General features: G+C 43.9%; 1 protein-coding gene across 15 annotated transcripts in view; it reads right to left on the bottom strand.

The window, feature by feature from the left end:
- Nucleotides 1-17,846, bottom strand: part of PDZD2 (PDZ domain containing 2) — a 201,269-nt gene that overhangs the window by 64,952 nt on the left and 118,471 nt on the right. For 14 of the 15 annotated variants that reach the window (XM_072922595.1, XM_072922594.1, XM_030257570.4 and 11 more), the window contains one exon: nt 3,165-3,567. In XM_072922595.1, the coding sequence (XP_072778696.1) occupies nt 3,165-3,567 (403 nt within the window). Of the gene's footprint in view, nt 1-3,164; nt 3,568-16,951; nt 17,244-17,846 lie in introns of those variants that run through there. The other variant, XM_072922596.1, reaches the window with a different exon arrangement.

A 17,846-nucleotide genomic window follows, 5' to 3' on the forward strand; every position in this document is an offset into this window, starting at 1 on the left:
TGGGTCATTACTCCAGCTCAGAGACTGCCTAATCTTAAATCACTGCCCGTGACTCCCACCCACTGCTGCCAGCCTGGGTCCTCTCCAAGGTCAGGTCTACTTTCCAGATCTTAGAGATCTTCCTGTCAGGCAGATACACAGCTTTGCTACTTTGAGCCCCCACATTTTTAAAAGTCATTTAAGTTCAGCCTAAAAATATTGCAGCATAATTTAACCACCTGTAAACATTAAATGCTGCCTACTAATTGACAGGTACAATATTTACTGAGGGTTACATACCAGCAGACAGCCTACCAGATTTGTTTATACACAGTGATAGCAATGCCAAATGCAAGGAGAGACAGATCAAGATCTGAGAGATGAAAGCAAGCCTGAAGAAGGGGACTGGCACTTGCACACAAACCAGTAACACAGGAATCTCCTGGCAGGTTCACTCAACAAACAGCATTTATCTCGCCTGTCGTTTCATGATCCAGCATTGCTGTTATGAGCAGCATGCACAGAGAAAATGGGAGGGAAAATGGCAGAACAACCCCATGCTTGTGGGAGAAGCACCCTGAAAGCAAAAGGCACTGAAATGGCATATAGATGCCTCAAAAGCTCTCCCAGCACAACAGCCCTTAGGCACTGACCATGAGCTGGCCACTGGGATCAGCACAGTAGTGGCTGAACACATGCAGATAACCCAACCTCTTCTCCCCTGTTTTGGTTACAACTTCTAACTAATTTCCCCCAGAGAGGAAAAAAAAAATAATTTTCCCGGACTCCACATTTCAGTTTCAGTGAAGCTCCAATCTGCCTCTTGGGGTGGGAAAAGAGCAATAGAGAGGACCAGCAAGGTCCTCCCACATCCACGTCCATGCTGGTCCCTGAGCAGCTTTTCAAAGCCTCTCCTCCCATCTGCAGCCATCTAATCTACTGCAGGCTGGGTCTCCCCCTGAAAGCAAATATAGTGCTCCCCAAGGGCACAGGGCTGACAGTTCTGGCCATTCAATTAGCCAACATGAGGAGGAGACGGTGAGCATGGGGCAGGCAGCAGGGACGGCGCTTCTTTCCCCATGGAGAGAGTGCCCTGCCAATGCACCCTGTCCCTGCTCGGGAGGAGATAACTCATCCTGACGCTATAGGAGGTTTGGCTCACACTTTGAAGCCTGGAACGAGGCTGCAACTTCTGACAGGACATCCTGGATGCTGTTCTCAAAAGGCTCCTGACACAACTGGATCTCACATGCCTGTGTGCTGGGTCACGCTTTGAAAACAGAGCTGGAAGTGAGATCTGAGGCTCACAAGTGTATTTATTCCTCCCCTTTTTTCTTTATTTTAACAGGAAACAAATAATTTTGAAAATTTTATTCACTGTCTGTATTCAATACTTAAGAAACTGAATTAAGCTACTCATTACTCTGATAGCAGCTACCCCACAGATGCTGTAAGTGATGGGCCTCTATAAGGCCCCCTGGTCATTAAAAAGCAAGGATGAGCTAGGCATGCTATTAAGGCTCCAGCTATTCAAATTTCTCCTCATTCAAATGTCAGGAAAATGTAATTAGTAGTGACACAGACGAAGGTCATATTTTTGAGCAAAATATTAGGGGGGAAGGAAATAAAAAAAAAAAATAGAGAAGCAATTTTACTAAATGACACTGTACCACAACTGAACAGATTACAGCTCTTGAATTTTTCCAGTGCCTCAGTATGTTTTTATGTTTTACAAAGCCATCCTGTATGTGCTTTGAATTAAAGAATTATTTATTGCTCACATTGATACATATATGTTCTGAACTTAACAAGTTACTCCTCAGAACATAATGATTCAAAACATCAAGGTAGCACTAGCACGAGATGGCTCTGGATCAAAAGTTTCTTTTTTTTAACATATATATTTTTGGCTTTCCACTTCAAAAAAAGTCTGATCAATTTCATTTACAACATGTGTTTAGACATCTTCAGAACAGACTCAAGAAGCCTTTATATGTACCAGAACTTTCAAAATATCAAATAATTAATTTATTTATTTTTAAGCTTTTAATGTTTTCTTTCAGAATGACTACAGTTATGAGGTTTGCAAGGACACACACACAAACACCCTTCCCTTTCTGTTGCACCATAAAATCCAACATGTCTCACTGATGCAATGAGCAAGTTTTTGCAATTACGCTTTAAAAAACAGAGGCTTCCTTAATTGCTTTTAGCTCTTACAAAGTACTTTAAATTAAATTACTGTAACTTTACAACCATGATCACGACTACCCTGGAGTAGTGCTGAGGAGCACTAATTCAGAGGGCACGTTTAATCCCCTGCTTTTCTCAACAGAATTTAGTGATGAGATGTCCACTCACAGTGCTTTCTTACCAGCTTTGAAGTCTTAAAACCAAAACCAGCTGCTGCAGCCAGCCCCAAGCCCAACAAAGCAGCCTTCATCTGTTTATGCTATCAGTGCCTCTGGAAAGATTGGCAGACAGTGCCTCTGGTGATAGATGCATACTGAAACCTGATCAAGGCTTGGGTTATTTTCCTCCATCCAGCAATGCTGCAATTCCAGACAGGCAACAAACCCCAAAATCTCCATTAGGACGAAGAGAGAAGCAATGAAAGCCCCGATCCCACTGTCTTCCCAAACATTAATAAATTGTCTATCTCATCAACTCTGAGCAAAATCCACAATTACTTCCATGTGGTTCCCAGACACGGGCCAAAAAATTTTGTAGTACAAACACATGCAATGTGGTCTGGTGCATCAAAAAGGGAAGTTTCAATCCCAATGTTAACATGAATTGTAAGGTGACATCAAGTCCAGGCAGAGCTAAACATGAAGCTCCAATGGACAAAAATTACCATCTTCTACTGACACGTACTGCTCCAGTGTCGTAGGGTCATCAGTTGTCTCAACAAAAAATCCTGAGGCCAACCCTGACAGGTCGAGAGATAGAAGGACCTACCCTCCATCGGAGATGGAGTATGACAGAGGTTTCCACCAATTACTCTTTAACTCTCCAATCCTCCTGTCCCCTTTTTAGATGCCGGGTGCCCTGACAGCTCATCTTGTCACCTACAGGCTCAGCCCAAGGTCAGAGCATTGAAACCACAGAATTGTTTGAGAAATCAACCTCATTTTCTTGCACACTTGCTGCTTTCTTCTCTAGGAGAATCAAATCAAACATACCTGGGCAGCATGGTCCCCAATGTCTGGCATGCCATCATCCGATAGGTGGCCCCGGTACGGTGCCCCGGTGCCCTGATGCTGCTCTTCCCCATTGCTCTCTGCTTCAGAGGTCTCTGGCTGAGCAACCTCCACCTCCATTGGGGTGCAGTGCCCGTTCCCATGTTCTGAGCCCAGCTTGTCCTTGCTGTCCTTGCCACCCGGTGTCCTGGTAATGACCCCGAACTTCCTGGTCCTTTTCCCATTTTGAGCAGCTCTGTCTCCAGGCTCAGGGCTGGGCTTGGCTTTGGGGTCGCAGCTGTTGCTGTTGTTGCCGTTGGAGGGAGGCAGAGGCGCTTTGCGCTTGATGCGGCGCAACATGATCAGGTAGACAAAGCCCCCATTCCAGCACTGCTCGGCCAGGTAACTGCAAGGAAAGGGATGCGTGAGGATCACCAAGCACCAAGACCTGCAGTGTCCACATCCCACCCCAGCATCCCAACTCACTGCATCCTGTGATGTTCAGGCACTGTCTCAGCCAGCTGATTACCTGGTATAAGGACATGTTAGGATAACTCAAGGAATTAGCAAATGCTCTTTCCTCAGTATCAGAAGAAAATACCGGGAATAATTAACAGCCCTACCAGCCACCCAGGCTGATCCCACCACACCATAACATGACAGCTAATAAATGCCACAAGTTCACACACCCTGACCTCCATATCTGCAGCGCAACAACACGTTAAATTGAAGTAAGGAAAGGAGAGCAGAGAATGTTTCCAGCAGAGTATTAAAATAAATAAATATTTTCTAAAAAAAATTGAAAATCAGGCAGGATTCATTTGTGCAGAGGCCCTTAGAGCATCTGCATCTGAAATGAGCCTTCTTAGTGAAACTAATCTTTTGCTTCAGCATATGTGCATGCTTTGAAGGCCACTGAGAAACTAAAAAAAAAATCAGCCAGTAGGGTAAGCAGGCACAGCACCAATGGCTCCAGTACAGCAAAGCACAGCACTACAAGGCGTCCCAGATGCTTTATACCGAAGTGGAAATCAGGTGGGTTTCCTTCATAGCAAGCATATTCTGAACAAAAAAGGGGCCAAGACATCTCAATTGTGCAAGGAGCAGCCCTCACGTTCTCTTACCAGAGCCCCCAGGTTCTCCTACCAGAGTTCCTACCAAAGCATCACTTCCCCTCCCAAAGTCTCTGGACATGCCTTGGAAGAATTAACATTTCTGCTTCAAACAAGCCCTCTGTGACCTTACAGAAACTGTGCCCACTGATGCAAAAGGGTAATCTAACTTCATACTTCTTTTAGGAAAGGATATACCTCAACCCAAATTCTTGAAATATTTGGGTTCTGAGCCAAGGGTGTAACCAACTGAAAGTACAAACAAGCTGGAATTTGTATGTAGCAGGTTTGTATGTGCCCTTTCACACTCATTTAGGCCTCATAACTATATTGCCTTTCTCACTAGTGAATGTAGCATGAATTTCCCAGAGCATTAAATAAGCCTCTCCTGCAGCTGCAATGAAATGAATTCACTAATACAGAGCAGTTGCTGAACCTACAGTTTTTAGAGGAGATGAGAAACTAGGTTTCTCGTCTCTGGAGTTGAACCACAGAACATAAGAGAAAATAGCACTGCACTTGTGTTTGAGAGCAGAGGAACCACTCAGGAGTCTGCCACCAAGTCTTTCCCCTCCCTGCTGCTTGTGAGCTAATTTTCCATTTCCCCTTCTTAAAAGTTGTTTGGACGTAAAATAAATCCTTCAAACTTAATCCTGCACAGAGGTGACTTAATGGCAAAACAGGAAAAGCAGCTATGATAACCCCTGAAGCAAAGGAGTGAGGAAAACACTCTCAGCTACGCAAAATAAGCCAGACCAGCCTGGCAGTGGCTCGAAGTAACATGATTGGTGTGTATTTCTGTCCAGGGACAAGGGCTGGTATTTTCACTCCACTTCTTTGCAAAGCTTCAATGTCCCCCACAGACAACATTGGCATTCAAATCACTTATATTTAATTAGAAAGACTGATGTTCAAATAAATACCACAACTAAATAACCTTAAAAGCAGCCCTGGAGTCACAGACGGGAAGGACAAGTATGCTTGCTGTGCCAAAGTTCCCAATGAATATAAATTGAACTCCAACTCCCTGGACAGTCCTTTCAGTTTTCACCAAGCAATCCTTTTTTCCTCCCCTTCCCCAGACATAAAGAATATTTAAATAAAGCCCTAAACCCATCTTTTTCCAAATGGCTGAAAGCAGACAGCCAACAAGCCCTGCCAGTTGGGAAATCTCTGCAGCAAAGGTCAACTGTCTGGGTGGCCACAAGGTGACACTTGGCTCTGGGAAACACATGACGCTGGCAGGACCTGAAAAGTTAGCGTAGGAAAAAAATTCCTGAGCTAACATGGAAGTATTTTTGATTATCAAGTTAAAAGAAGAATTATTTTAATCAACTGAAAAGGGGCAGTTCTGTTCCAGAAACAGTATGGGCTGCCTGTTTTTCACATTTATCTTTCAACTCAAATTTCAAGGCAGCCAGTAAAGTTGATTAAAATTCATGAGTTTTGCTTGCAGCAATACCAGTGCACTCTGATCCATCACACATAAGCCTAATAGCACTGTTTCTCTGGGAACATAGAAACAGAAAAGCAGCTCCTTTTCCTATAGTCACGTGGCTTACATGGGTGCTACCCACCCTGTCTTTACACAGTGTCAGCTCTGCCCGATTTGTTTCTGTGCAGGTGCATGTATATGGGGCTTTTTGAAACACCCATCTCTGAACTAGTTACTGATGTATTTTTTAATGTCAGCAACCAAGTGCATGCATATCAACTACTTGATTGAGGAAGTATGGGGAACAAGAGGGAACTTCGCATATGTCCAAATAAAGTCATTCTAGAGAGGCAAAAATAATTTACTATTTCACCTCCACTCGTGGCCCATTTATTCTGTTCATAAAGTGTACAGCTGTAAGAAAAAAGGGAGGGTTTATTCCTATCCACTCTTCATACACAATCATCCCTGCAGTCTGGAGCAGGGTTACAGCAAGTGGTTATAGATGCAGCTGCACTGAAGTCAGCAGAGCAGCGTTGATTTACTCCATATGTTGAGATGGCCTGCATGTTCCAGGTATGCAGCCTGTAGTAACTCTTGGACTTATGTCTTGAGTACTTCTCAGCAGTTCAAAGAACACAGTAAGTTTCCAAAAAAATAGAAAAAAGGTGTTCTTTGGGTCAGTGAGCAGTTACTTTTGCGTGGCAGCAAGTCACTGCATCCACTGGATCATGTCAGGTATTTCCAGACAGGCTAAGTCCTGCTGTGACCAGGGATGCAGTAAGTGGTATCATTATCTCAAGAGTTTGTTTCAAACCAAAGACTAGGAAAACTAGCAGTGATAGAACACTAAACTCATACCACAGGACAGGAGACAAGTTGAAAACAATATACTAAAAAATTGTGGTAAATTTATTGTATTGCCCTTCCAAGATAGGGATGATAACCAAGGAGGTTGATCCACCTGCAATTTCTGCTAAGTACATTCCAACTACTTAGCTGGCTTCCTTTTCCTTTACCATTTCTTTCCTGTTTAAGTAAAAAAGAAAAACAAACAAACAAACAAACAAAAACCAACCAAAAACAACAACAACAAAAAAACTGACCAGGGAAGCATAGTAGGCTTGCAACACTGTTCTTTACAAAGAACAGGTAAGGTTGTATTAAATGAGTGAGAACCTTCATACTTTAAATTGTTTTCTATCAATCCAGGAGCATCCTATGCCAGAAGGGAGTAGTGGCATAAACTCAATACAATGTAATTATACAGTCTCTGGACAGCAGAAAACTGCAAAAATACAGAAAGTACCTCAAATCCCCCTTCTCAAGTGGTTTAAAGTGTGCAATGCAGAAAAGCCTTTCTTTTAAGATTTAGTCCCTGTAGAGCACTTGCAGAGATTTTAGCGATCAATACACCAACAGTGTCTCAGGCAGGGCAGGATCAGAGCTGATGAGCATATGCAGCAGCTCTCAGCACAGATGTTGGGAATCAGCAGCAACCTCCCAATTGTCACTCAGTTTGAACACAGACCTCAGCTTGGATGGAGAAGGTGTGTGGACAAAAAACATCCCTAATTCAGCTTTGATTTATCTAAATTTATTGGAAAATGGGACTCTCTGTTTCTCACTTTGGTTTACAGAGCATGGAATAGGTTGTGGTGAAAGCTTTGGATCTCATACTCCAGCCAAGAAACCTTGAGCAGATACTCCAGCTGCCACCAAATCACAACACATAACAAATCCTATTATCACTGATTTTAAGAATGCAAGACATTTTACTAGCTGATCATACATCTGTCAATATCAGTTACCAAACAAAAACATTTCACCAGCAGAACACCTATCCACACTTTCTGTATTTTCCAGTCTTTGCAAGGTAGTGTCAAATCTCCCTGGCACAGCTGGGAGTCCCCTCAGACACTGCAGCATCATCTCCACAAACAGGATCTAAAAAAAAAAAAAAATCACTGAAATACTCACTTGGAAACGTTTCCCACTGGCATGCTCAGAAGGAAGGACCACCCAGCTGCTCCTGCTTCTTTGATCTCACCCTGGCACCAGTGCTGGTAAAACCCCAACCCATATAAAATGTAACCCTTAAGCAATGGGAAAGACTTGTTCTTCTCTGTAGTAGAGAAACCATGATAATGTTAATAATCCTTAAAACCAGAGGAAAAATGTTTTACATTTGAAACAGAGCTGGAAAGTTACCTCTCACAGAGCTCAACCACAGGCTGGAAAATGCAACTGTAGCTGGTATCAAGGGACATTTAATACCCTTTTTGTATCAGAGCTATAAAGACAGAGACACACCTTCACTTCCCTGGGAGACTATTTTGAGTTATTCAGCCAAATCCCATTTCTCCCCTACACAGCTGAACTGACTGCTGTGATCATAAAACCTGATAAACTCATTGAGTTTATTCCAACCTCCCTGGCACACATGTGAAGTGTCAAACTCAGAAATAGTGTCTTAGACTAAGACAGTAATTTTGTCCTTTTTTACACACACACACACACACACATATATCTTTGAGTGTATGCATGTATAAATATAAAGGTTTTCTGACTTGACAAGAGCATGCTGTGACAAGCTCTCTGTCACATCCTATCTCACTTTAACAAATACAGACAGTCACACTGAGCCATGGAAAAACCAACGCAGATCCAGCAGCCATAAGAAAGCATCTGGATCTACTTTAGGGCCAGAAATATTGAAGTATGTTTATTTTACACTAATAATACTATTTAGCATTTTTCCAGAAACCTTCATCCTGACAGATCAGAAAGTGCTTTGGAAATAATACACACAGAGCATCACTGACATCTTGCCAGTGAGCCCATCATGCAGCTCACCAAGACAGAAAGTGAGGCAGAAACTGAGCAGAGATCTCGGTTGAGACGACCACTTTCAGAGCCCCTGCCTAGCCCTCCCAGGACCTATAACATCCTTTGCAGGACAGACAGACTACTAATTTTTATCCTCTTCTCTAAAGGACTTTTGGCAGTGTAAAATGCCTTGAAACTCAGTATTATTCAGTCTGGAAAGATGAAGGGCAGTGCAGATACTCGCAGAACTGAAACCTCCAGCCCCAAGAGGGATTTTAAAAGCCAAACTTAATATTTCTCCATGGCATCTGCAAAGGAGTTAACTTGCTTTTCAGGTAAGGCAAATTAATGACTAACAGATAATGACTGATGTTCTTGATGAAACCCTCACCTCACTGCTGTCACTGTGCAAGAACATCTATCCCACTAAGGACTGGTTTTGGCAAGCACCAATGGGAATTTTTCCACAGATTGACACGTCTTCAGCAAGGAGTCAAGCCTGCCTTAATGTCTGCAGTCAAAAAGACCAGGACAAACCTTGCCACATCCAAGCCTGCGAGAGTTCCACCACCTGAGAGTTGCAAGGATACCTGATGACCAGCCCTCTCATCCACCTCCTTGGAGGATTAAGCTCTCCAGCCACAATTTATCTCAGCAGAAGCACACAGAACTGAAGCACACGAGGAAATGAGCTTGATCCAACATCTCATCACCAACAAGCCCTTTCCTGCCCCAGGCAATGGAACATACAAGTGACACAATGTTCCCTGCCTCCCTTAATAAACTTGAGGAAAGGTAGAAAGGGCAAAGGAGAAGTCAGTCATGGAGCTCAGCTACTAATCATACCCAAGGAGAGCATTCAAATAGTGCAGGGAACACAGAAGGTGCTCTCATCTCCCTTTTCAGGATGAGCAATCCTCAGCCCTCAGGTTGTCACCAAGGTTAAGCTGCAACAACTTTAAGTCTCACAGCATCTGTGACTCTCTATGGCACACTGCGTTTTTCTCAGGATAGTCAAATTGGCCGCTTTCTGAAAAACAAAACTCTGAATCCCGTGTTTTTGTTTCCACAATTAAAATTACAGCACAGAATGTAACTAGATTTAGCAAATTCTTGAAGAAAAAAACAACTTTGGAAGTTACACTTCAAGGTACATTTAGTAAGGCAGGCAGAAGGCCTTAGGCAAGACCTCCCTGCACACTGTGAAATCCTGATCTCTCAGCAGGGGTGGAAAGGGAGTGGAGGGAGGATTTCTGCTGCACTTTCATGGACTCCATGCCTGCCTATAGCTTTTTCTGGAAGAGGGAATTGTGACACAGGACCAAGATAAAGCCTGGTAAGACAACTCACTCCATCTGGTATCGACACAATGATGTGGCTTTGAATTTGGAAAGACTGAATTCCTTTCCTCTTGTTGAACTCTACATCCCTGACAGCACCCCAGGCAAGTCTTTCCACGGAAGGATAGGGCCAACAACATGGCATCCCACACAGTTACTGTAAGGTCTGAGGTGGTGAAGCCACTGGATTTAAATATTGCAGTTTCACAATCAGCTCATATCTGGGATCAGCCTACACCAAATAGCACCACAGATTTCCACCCACCCTATATCCTGCCTGCTCAGGTGCTGGCACAGTCATATGGGCAAAGAACAAATGAACCCAAGGAGGGAAACGATACAGCTTGTTTTAAAAATTCAGAACTTAAAATGAGGATTTTAAACACAGACAACACTCTGATCTGGTCCCAGTGGCACAGAGGCAGGGACAGGAGAAGAATGGCAGTGGCAGGGGACCACACTTCCACTCCCACAAATGGCCCTCACCTACATAGAACTGAGAGACGTGTGTGGCCACAGCCCAGGGCAAGGGAGTTGCACAAACCGTGCAGGCAGGCGCAGTATCTGGCTTTGGCTGCATGGCATTCACACTTCCCATTTCTAAAACCCAAAGGATAGCCACCCTCTCCACACACAAGGAAGCCTAGCTGAATTGCATCTGCACCACAGGTATGGAGAGAATATAGGCTGGATCATTTAATTTACATTGGCACAGCACAAAACTCACATAGGTCTGCCCTGCATGTTGTTGAGATGCTTCAAAAGTATATGCACAGCTTTGGGAGAACAACAAGCAGAGCAGGGACCCTCAAATTACAATGCACATGGAAAAAGGATGTGAATGGCCACACTGATCCCTCTCTCCTCCCAGAACAAACAGCTGAATAGGATGACTTGAGGAGCTTTATAAATTCTCCACACCTGAAGAACCCCAAAGGTCTGATGGACAGCCTAAACCTAGCAGATTTTGCAACTGCGGGCATCATAAAATCCTTTGAGATTTGCTGATGTATGGCTGTGCTAGCAGGGCAGAGCAGTGACACTGCATTCCGACTGCAGAGATTCTGGACTCAAGCTTTACACACCTGCATTCACAAGTCACAGTGGACAGAAACACATGGTGCTTTTTGGGTTTGGATGCTTGAGACAGACTAATGGGTGTTAAGGAGTCAAATTCTCTTTGTTCCTTGGTTAGTGGCAGAGTGTATAAACGGAAGTGGGCTAATCCAAAAACCATCCTGGCTCCCAATTTGTTAGTTTATAGCTCTGCTGCAAACACACATTCAGCTGGATACACAGTCACGTTCACAAATATAACTTCCAGTTACAATATACTTAACAATTTAAAGTGGCTAAAAGTTATCAATTTAAAAACTACAAAAACCTTGGCTGTATCAGGCCAAAATGATAACAAATTTCACGTGAGCATTATCACCTGCATTTTCTGAGTAACCCATGCTGTGGTACTGCTGTTCAGACACAGTCTCTCCCGTCACAATGACTACAGAATACAAGATCCTGGAAGCTCCAGTCGTTGTCCTGTGCCAATGCTCCCAGTCTCCAATGGCCCTCTGTACAACTGATGTTTCATTGAGCACTTAAGAGGCAGGTTGAGTTTTACACCTTTTCTATGCTTTTACAAAGAAGGCACTAATTTCCCTTCCTCTGTAAGCCCAGAAGTAGATGAGCTCTTTTCTGCATGACATATTGCTCCTACCAAGGTATAAGACTTGCTCCATACTGGAATCCCAAACAAGTTTTCATTTACAAAACATAGAGCAGAATCATAGAACACTCTGAGCTGGAAGCTTCCAACTTTTTGAGTTGGAAAGGATCCAACATGGATCCTCAAGCGCAATTCCTGGTCCTGCATAGGACACAATCCCATGAATCACACCGTGTGCCTGAGAGCAGTGTCCAAAATAAACCACCCAGCTGGAAAACACACATGCCTCACATGAAGGAAGAAGGAAGAGGATCAAAAGCCATCCATGTGTGATCCATGTATAAAGTATCTCCAGTGTGTGATGCTGCTGCCACATCACCCTGAATTCTCAAATCTTGTCACTGTGTTTACACCTCACCACCCTATTTCCAGGGCTTCCTGCCTTTCCTCCATGCTATTTTAGGATCACCCTTCTAAAACAACTGCTTTCTAAGCATCCAGCTCACATCCTTCCCTCTTCCTCCCTGCAAATCTTTTATCTAATTCTGCCCCCAGTTTCAAATCACACCAGGAAGCAGTGACAGCCAGGAATAGATTTAACTAGAGAGAAATGGTTTGTACTCAAAACTGAATGAGAAGTTCAGCACAGATGATATTCTTTACCATAATCCAGGAATTTTGCACAGAGAGAGCTGCCAGGGAGGATGCCATGAAACATTCCATGTGTGACTTTGACAACTCCTTGATGCCAAACTTAGTGGTGGGAGGGCTGCAAGACCATGGGGTCTGAATCTGCCCCCAGCCAGCACTGCTACAGCAGAACAGGGAAGCGCTAGTGGCAGGCACAGGCTGTTTCTGGGAGGTGAGCTCACCCCTTTGGAATAAAACTGCCTATTTTTTCCCATGCAGAAATTATCACAAATGCCCAAAAGCTAAGAGAACAAACACATCTCACTGAAACACCTTTATTCCAGCAGCAAAGTTTTACAATCGTATCTCAAATTGGGGGAGAAATAAACAAAACAAAATAACAATCTCTGCAACACTGTTTTGGCAAATCACATTATTTAGGTTTTAACATTAGTTGTAATTCCCAGCGTACCTCTTTCCACTGAGAAGTGAAGGTTTGGATGTCTGCAAGCAATGAAAATGAGAGCCAGAAAATTTAATCAAGTCTATTTTACAGCAGGAAGCAGTATGCTGGGTTAGAAGAGACTTATTTCCAACGCTATTGCAGGCTCACTTGAGCTCCTGAGAGGAGCCCTATTAACAGAGAGAGGCCAGGCTTCAAATAACCCTGTAACTGCTGCGGGGCAGATAGGGAAGGAACAAATTCACAGCTCTCAGATTTAGTTGAGGGGGCCAATTCTACCAGCAAGAGCTACTCGGCTTCACAAGACTGCTTGGCTTTGAGCATTTTCCAGGATTCTTCCTAATATTGAAAATGGTAGCTACTTAAATCAACTGCTTCTTCTTTCCTGTTATTCAGCATCCCAAGATCTTGCAATTTGACCACAAAGCCAGAAACACGTATTTGAGATGAGAAATACAGCTCTTCACTAACAGTAAAATGGAAAACCGAGCACTCTATCAGAGCAGAGGAAAAGCTGGAAAGTATGATCTGACAATACTGGAAGAAACCTTAACAGGTGGGAAAGAGCCTGAACTCATACAAATGTACCCCTACATACATTACTTTTTGTGACTTAGGACAGCTAGGCCCAAGGAAGAAAAGGAGTGAATTTTCCACAAGTGGTGAGACTCTCAACACGCCCAGCAATGCCATCACCCACAGTCACAATGCTTACAGGCTGCCCAGACTCAGCCCTCCCTACTAGCCTGTCAGCATCTCCTTTCGCTTGCACCCACTATTGCAAACAATAATTTTGCCTTTTGATGGCCATTGCCTGCAGGGACAGGAGGTTTATTAAGCTATTTAACTTCACTGTTTTGCTCTTTGTGGTGGGGACTAGTTGCACACACAATAAATCCTGGGGATGAACTGCTTTCGGCTCTGACTATGGGCTTGCTGAACCGTGCTTCCCCTGCATGCTGGGACAGGTTTCCAACCATAATAACCCTGCATAAAACACCATCTCTTGCTCAACAGTTTCTGTCAGTCACACCAATCCTTTTCTCTCTCCCACTGCCTAAACACATCTTTGATATTCCTGCTGTTTGGCCAGAATAAAGGACTCACCCTCTCTAAAACAAGCAAACCACGCTGACACTCATTCAGTTTTATAATTCCCCATGAGAACAAACATTTCCCAGTGAGCTGCCCAGTGACGGGGCTGAGGTTACTTCTGCCCAGGCAAGTGCACTGCTTTGCATTCAGGCACTTTACCAATGGATGCTCAGGATCCCCAGCCGGAAGCAGATCATCAACAAAAGAGCAGCATCTACCAAGCTGCTGAGACTGTCACTAACCCAGATGTCACACCTGCTCAGGTGACAAGTGCCCCCCAGGATTACACCTCCACCAATACTGCACATCCTTAAAATCGAATGCTCAAGTAAATTTTGGAAACTACAGCAGGTCTCTGCAACACAACAGCCTGCAAGGCAGGAATTGAACTATGCCAGATATATATGCACCTATCTGCCTGTAGGGAATTTGCCTCTTTCCATGGATCCTCACATAAACCAGCTTCTAACTACATCCTCACTTTCTGTTTTTACCACAGTGAGTTTGAACAAAGCCAAAAGGGAGAAGAATTAAGGAACACATATGGCAGTAGCCATAAACATTTCCCAACTTTCACTTGGTTTTGCGACATGACCAAGACAGACATGCCCTCGTCACAGAGTCCATGGACTGGAGCTTGCAGATGACTTCAACTTCCCAATGAATGCTTTGCACACAGTGGAGTTTCTGGATTTAATACAGATTTTGCAGGCTGTTGTAACTACACTTCCAACTACAAAACACACAAGCATCCCATTGGCAGGCCACGATGGTGACTAAAATCACAGAAAGTGCCTTGAGACAGTCCTCACCAACACTCCTGGAAGTGAAGATTATTTTGATAGAAGGGTGAACAAGACTCTGCTTTCTGCAGCTATTCATATAACATCCCAGCATCAAATCAATCTTCCCCAGCTGCTTCTGCAGCCAAAACTCATCAGGATTTGCCCCACTTGTAGCTTCATCAGGTGCTGCCAAATACAACACAGGTGCAATTCAACTTGGAACATGACAGCAGAGTTAAATGCTTTTTTTTTTTTTTCTTTTTAATTAAAACAATTGGAGACAGCAAGCTCTCACACTCCATCCCATGTCAGGATACCAACCTACAGCTTTTCTGCCCAATATTTTTCTGACCCACATCTCTATCAAACCATGACAACAGAGAGAGTTGCTCATTGATTTGTGCTCCCCATGGACTCAGGAGGAACTGTCTGCAGCCGTAACCTGGGCTCTGAGCAGGGGCTGATCCAAAAGGGTGTCCGCAGGTGTGCCAGCCCAGTGACCTAGGATGAAATCTATGACCACAGAAGCAGGTAAGGGCATGAGTCGCTGCACACCACTCCAGACGAGCAAAGTCCCTGGCACAAGCACTGGGACACCCTTCTGCCTAAGCTGGGGAGACAGTCCCATAGGAGAGGCACCACACAGAACTGCAGACCCCACTGGGGTTGCTGCCCAGCAGATCCTGGCTTGTAGGTAATGCTTGGTGCTGTGGTACCAGAAGCATTACAGGCGGAAATACTCCTAGGAGCTCAGTGAAGAGTTGTGCCAGATGGTGAGTAGGTGCAGCACCAGCCCTGCTCACCTTGCACAGTGCAGAAGGGAAGATGACCAAGGGTATCTCTTCCCCCCAGCTGCCAGACCCTGGGGCTATGAAGGGTCTTTTTTGCTACTGGGGCATTGCCAGCCCCAGAGCCAAGGGAATTAAGCACAAAGCACTCTGCACACTGTGGCTGTACTTCCCAATGCATCATACCATCAACTTGATCATCCAAAGTGACACAAAACAGGAATGACTGCCCTCTTTTTTTTTTCTTTTCCCTTTTTTTTATCTTTTTTTAGATTTTACAACCCACCCCCCCCCCCAGAAATCTGCAGCTCTGCCATGAGACAGACCAGCACCACGTCACAAGAAATCCCCTGTAAGCCTTTCAATGACTTTCATCTATTATTCACTTACTGCAAATCCTTGCCATTAACAAACTGCACTAAGGGAATCCGAACTTTCAAAGCCACAAATCTCCTAATAACTACGGCCGCTTTATACATGCCTTAGGATTAGCCATGTCATCTGCTTAGAAGCTCAAAGCTGCTCTTCATTATTGGATCTATCCTGCCTGCAAACAGGGAACAGACTGGTAATACTGCCCCTGATTTCAATGATGCAGAGGCCGTCATTATGTGACATCCCCCTCCTGGGCACATCAAGCCCAGTGGCACACATTTATGCTGCACTACTGTGCCAAAGACCCAGAAACCTCCCTCGAGCACATTGACACCAACCATGGCAGACAGTGCAGGAGTAAGCCTGAATCCAAGCACACTCAGGCTTCACACTGGCTCCTAGTATGCAAACTGAAGGCAGTTTTACAACTATCTGCTCTGTAAATTAAGAATGCCTTTAGTTGGTTTGAAAAATAAGAGCTTATTTAGTCAATACATCGGCTTCTTCAAAGAGCCTTCAAACTAATTAGCCATGATAACTGAGTTACTATGAAAATACAGAGCTTGCACTCAATACTCTTGATGATAACAGAGCTGGTGCTTTGGTACTGAAGCTATAGAATTAGCACAAACTTCATCAGATGCATTTTCCTACAGGCTCCAAATTATATTTCAAACTGAATATTTTCCTTTCCTGCAGTGGATGTGGGAATTCACTTAATTCATTTGTAAGTTCAAAGCAATAATGATTTTTAGCCCATGTGCAGATCAAGAGTTTGAATATTCAACAGTGACAGCATGAGGGGAAGGAAGACAGACACACAAGAGAAAACACAGAAAACAAAAACTGCAGTAAAAAAGTAAAGGAGGGTAAAAAAATAGTTGCTGCACTACAGATGAGCTATACAGCTGCTCCAGCTCAAATTTTGCAGGACAGAGAAATGGGGATTGCTTAATTTAACACAAAGGGCATACTACCCAGAGGCAAACCCTCCCTCATAGATGCAGATAAGCTGTCAAGCAAAACAAAGTTTACAAACCCCCACAAGATATGCAAAGGGCAGAGAAGCAGACTGCAAGGCTCACAAATTTTAATTCCAAGAGTTCCTGCCCACCCCTGCTTCTTAAAGAGCGGGTTTACTTGGCAGATAAGCCGTTGCTTCTTAAAAAAATTCAAAAAAGTAAAGAAAGTCAAAGGCAACAACATCACAGGAAAAGAAATTTCCCTTTTTTCTGACTTCCATTTATCTGCTTTACATGCAGGTTTACTTACAGCAGAGACCAGCAGGGATGCATCCGAGGGCTCAGCACCACTGGCACGCCCTACAACCCCGATCTCCCTTCTTCTCCTGCTCCTCCTCCGCTCGCTGCCCCACCCAAAGCACCCAGCTCTTCCAGCTCACTTCCCCTCCCCAGGGGAATCAACACTGCTTGGTCCAAAAGTGTGACAAATCGTAATTCTAAATTTCAAGGCAGAACCTGGCAGCAACTATAGGGAGGGGAAAAAAAAAAAAAGTTCTGACAGGGGAAAGGGGGAACTAAAAATTACCATTACAAATCATCACAACAACTTTGTTATTAGTTTATAACATGTCATATCGCTGATTTTCTTCCCCTCCTCTTCCTACACTTTCACTGACTGTATTGATTGGACTTGTCAGCATGTTCTCACATAAGACTGAATTCAATTAAATGAAATACAACCAACAAGCCAGCAGGTATTCGATGTTTGCTTAAAAAAAAATCAAGTAGCAACACGTGCAGACAGCCAGTGTCACCTGAAAGGAGGATGCTCTGTAATGTGTTTAGTAACTGCCATCTGCACAGAAAAAAACAGAAGCAGACTTTAACCAGCAATTCTCTGCAAGTGTCAGGACAGCAGCAGAGCACAACAAATACTGAGTCTTATTTCACACACTGGATCAGAGTTTAATCTGAGCAGCAGCCGCATAAATCCAGAGGGGCTCTATTAAAAACCAGTGCAATGACTCATCCCACAGGGAAAAGCATAAATTCAAACTCTGGGCATCTATATACTTCTTAAGTAAGCCTTTTGTTTAGCAACAAGAATTTCTTTGTTGGACAAGCAGGGGGCTGGATCACATCTTTGTAGCAGGACATTTCTGCTCCTTTAGCAACACAGAAGGGCATTAAGACAGCCCACATGC

This window comes from Taeniopygia guttata, chromosome Z (assembly GCF_048771995.1).
Source record: "Taeniopygia guttata chromosome Z, bTaeGut7.mat, whole genome shotgun sequence".
Classification (NCBI taxonomy): domain Eukaryota; kingdom Metazoa; phylum Chordata; class Aves; order Passeriformes; family Estrildidae; genus Taeniopygia; species Taeniopygia guttata.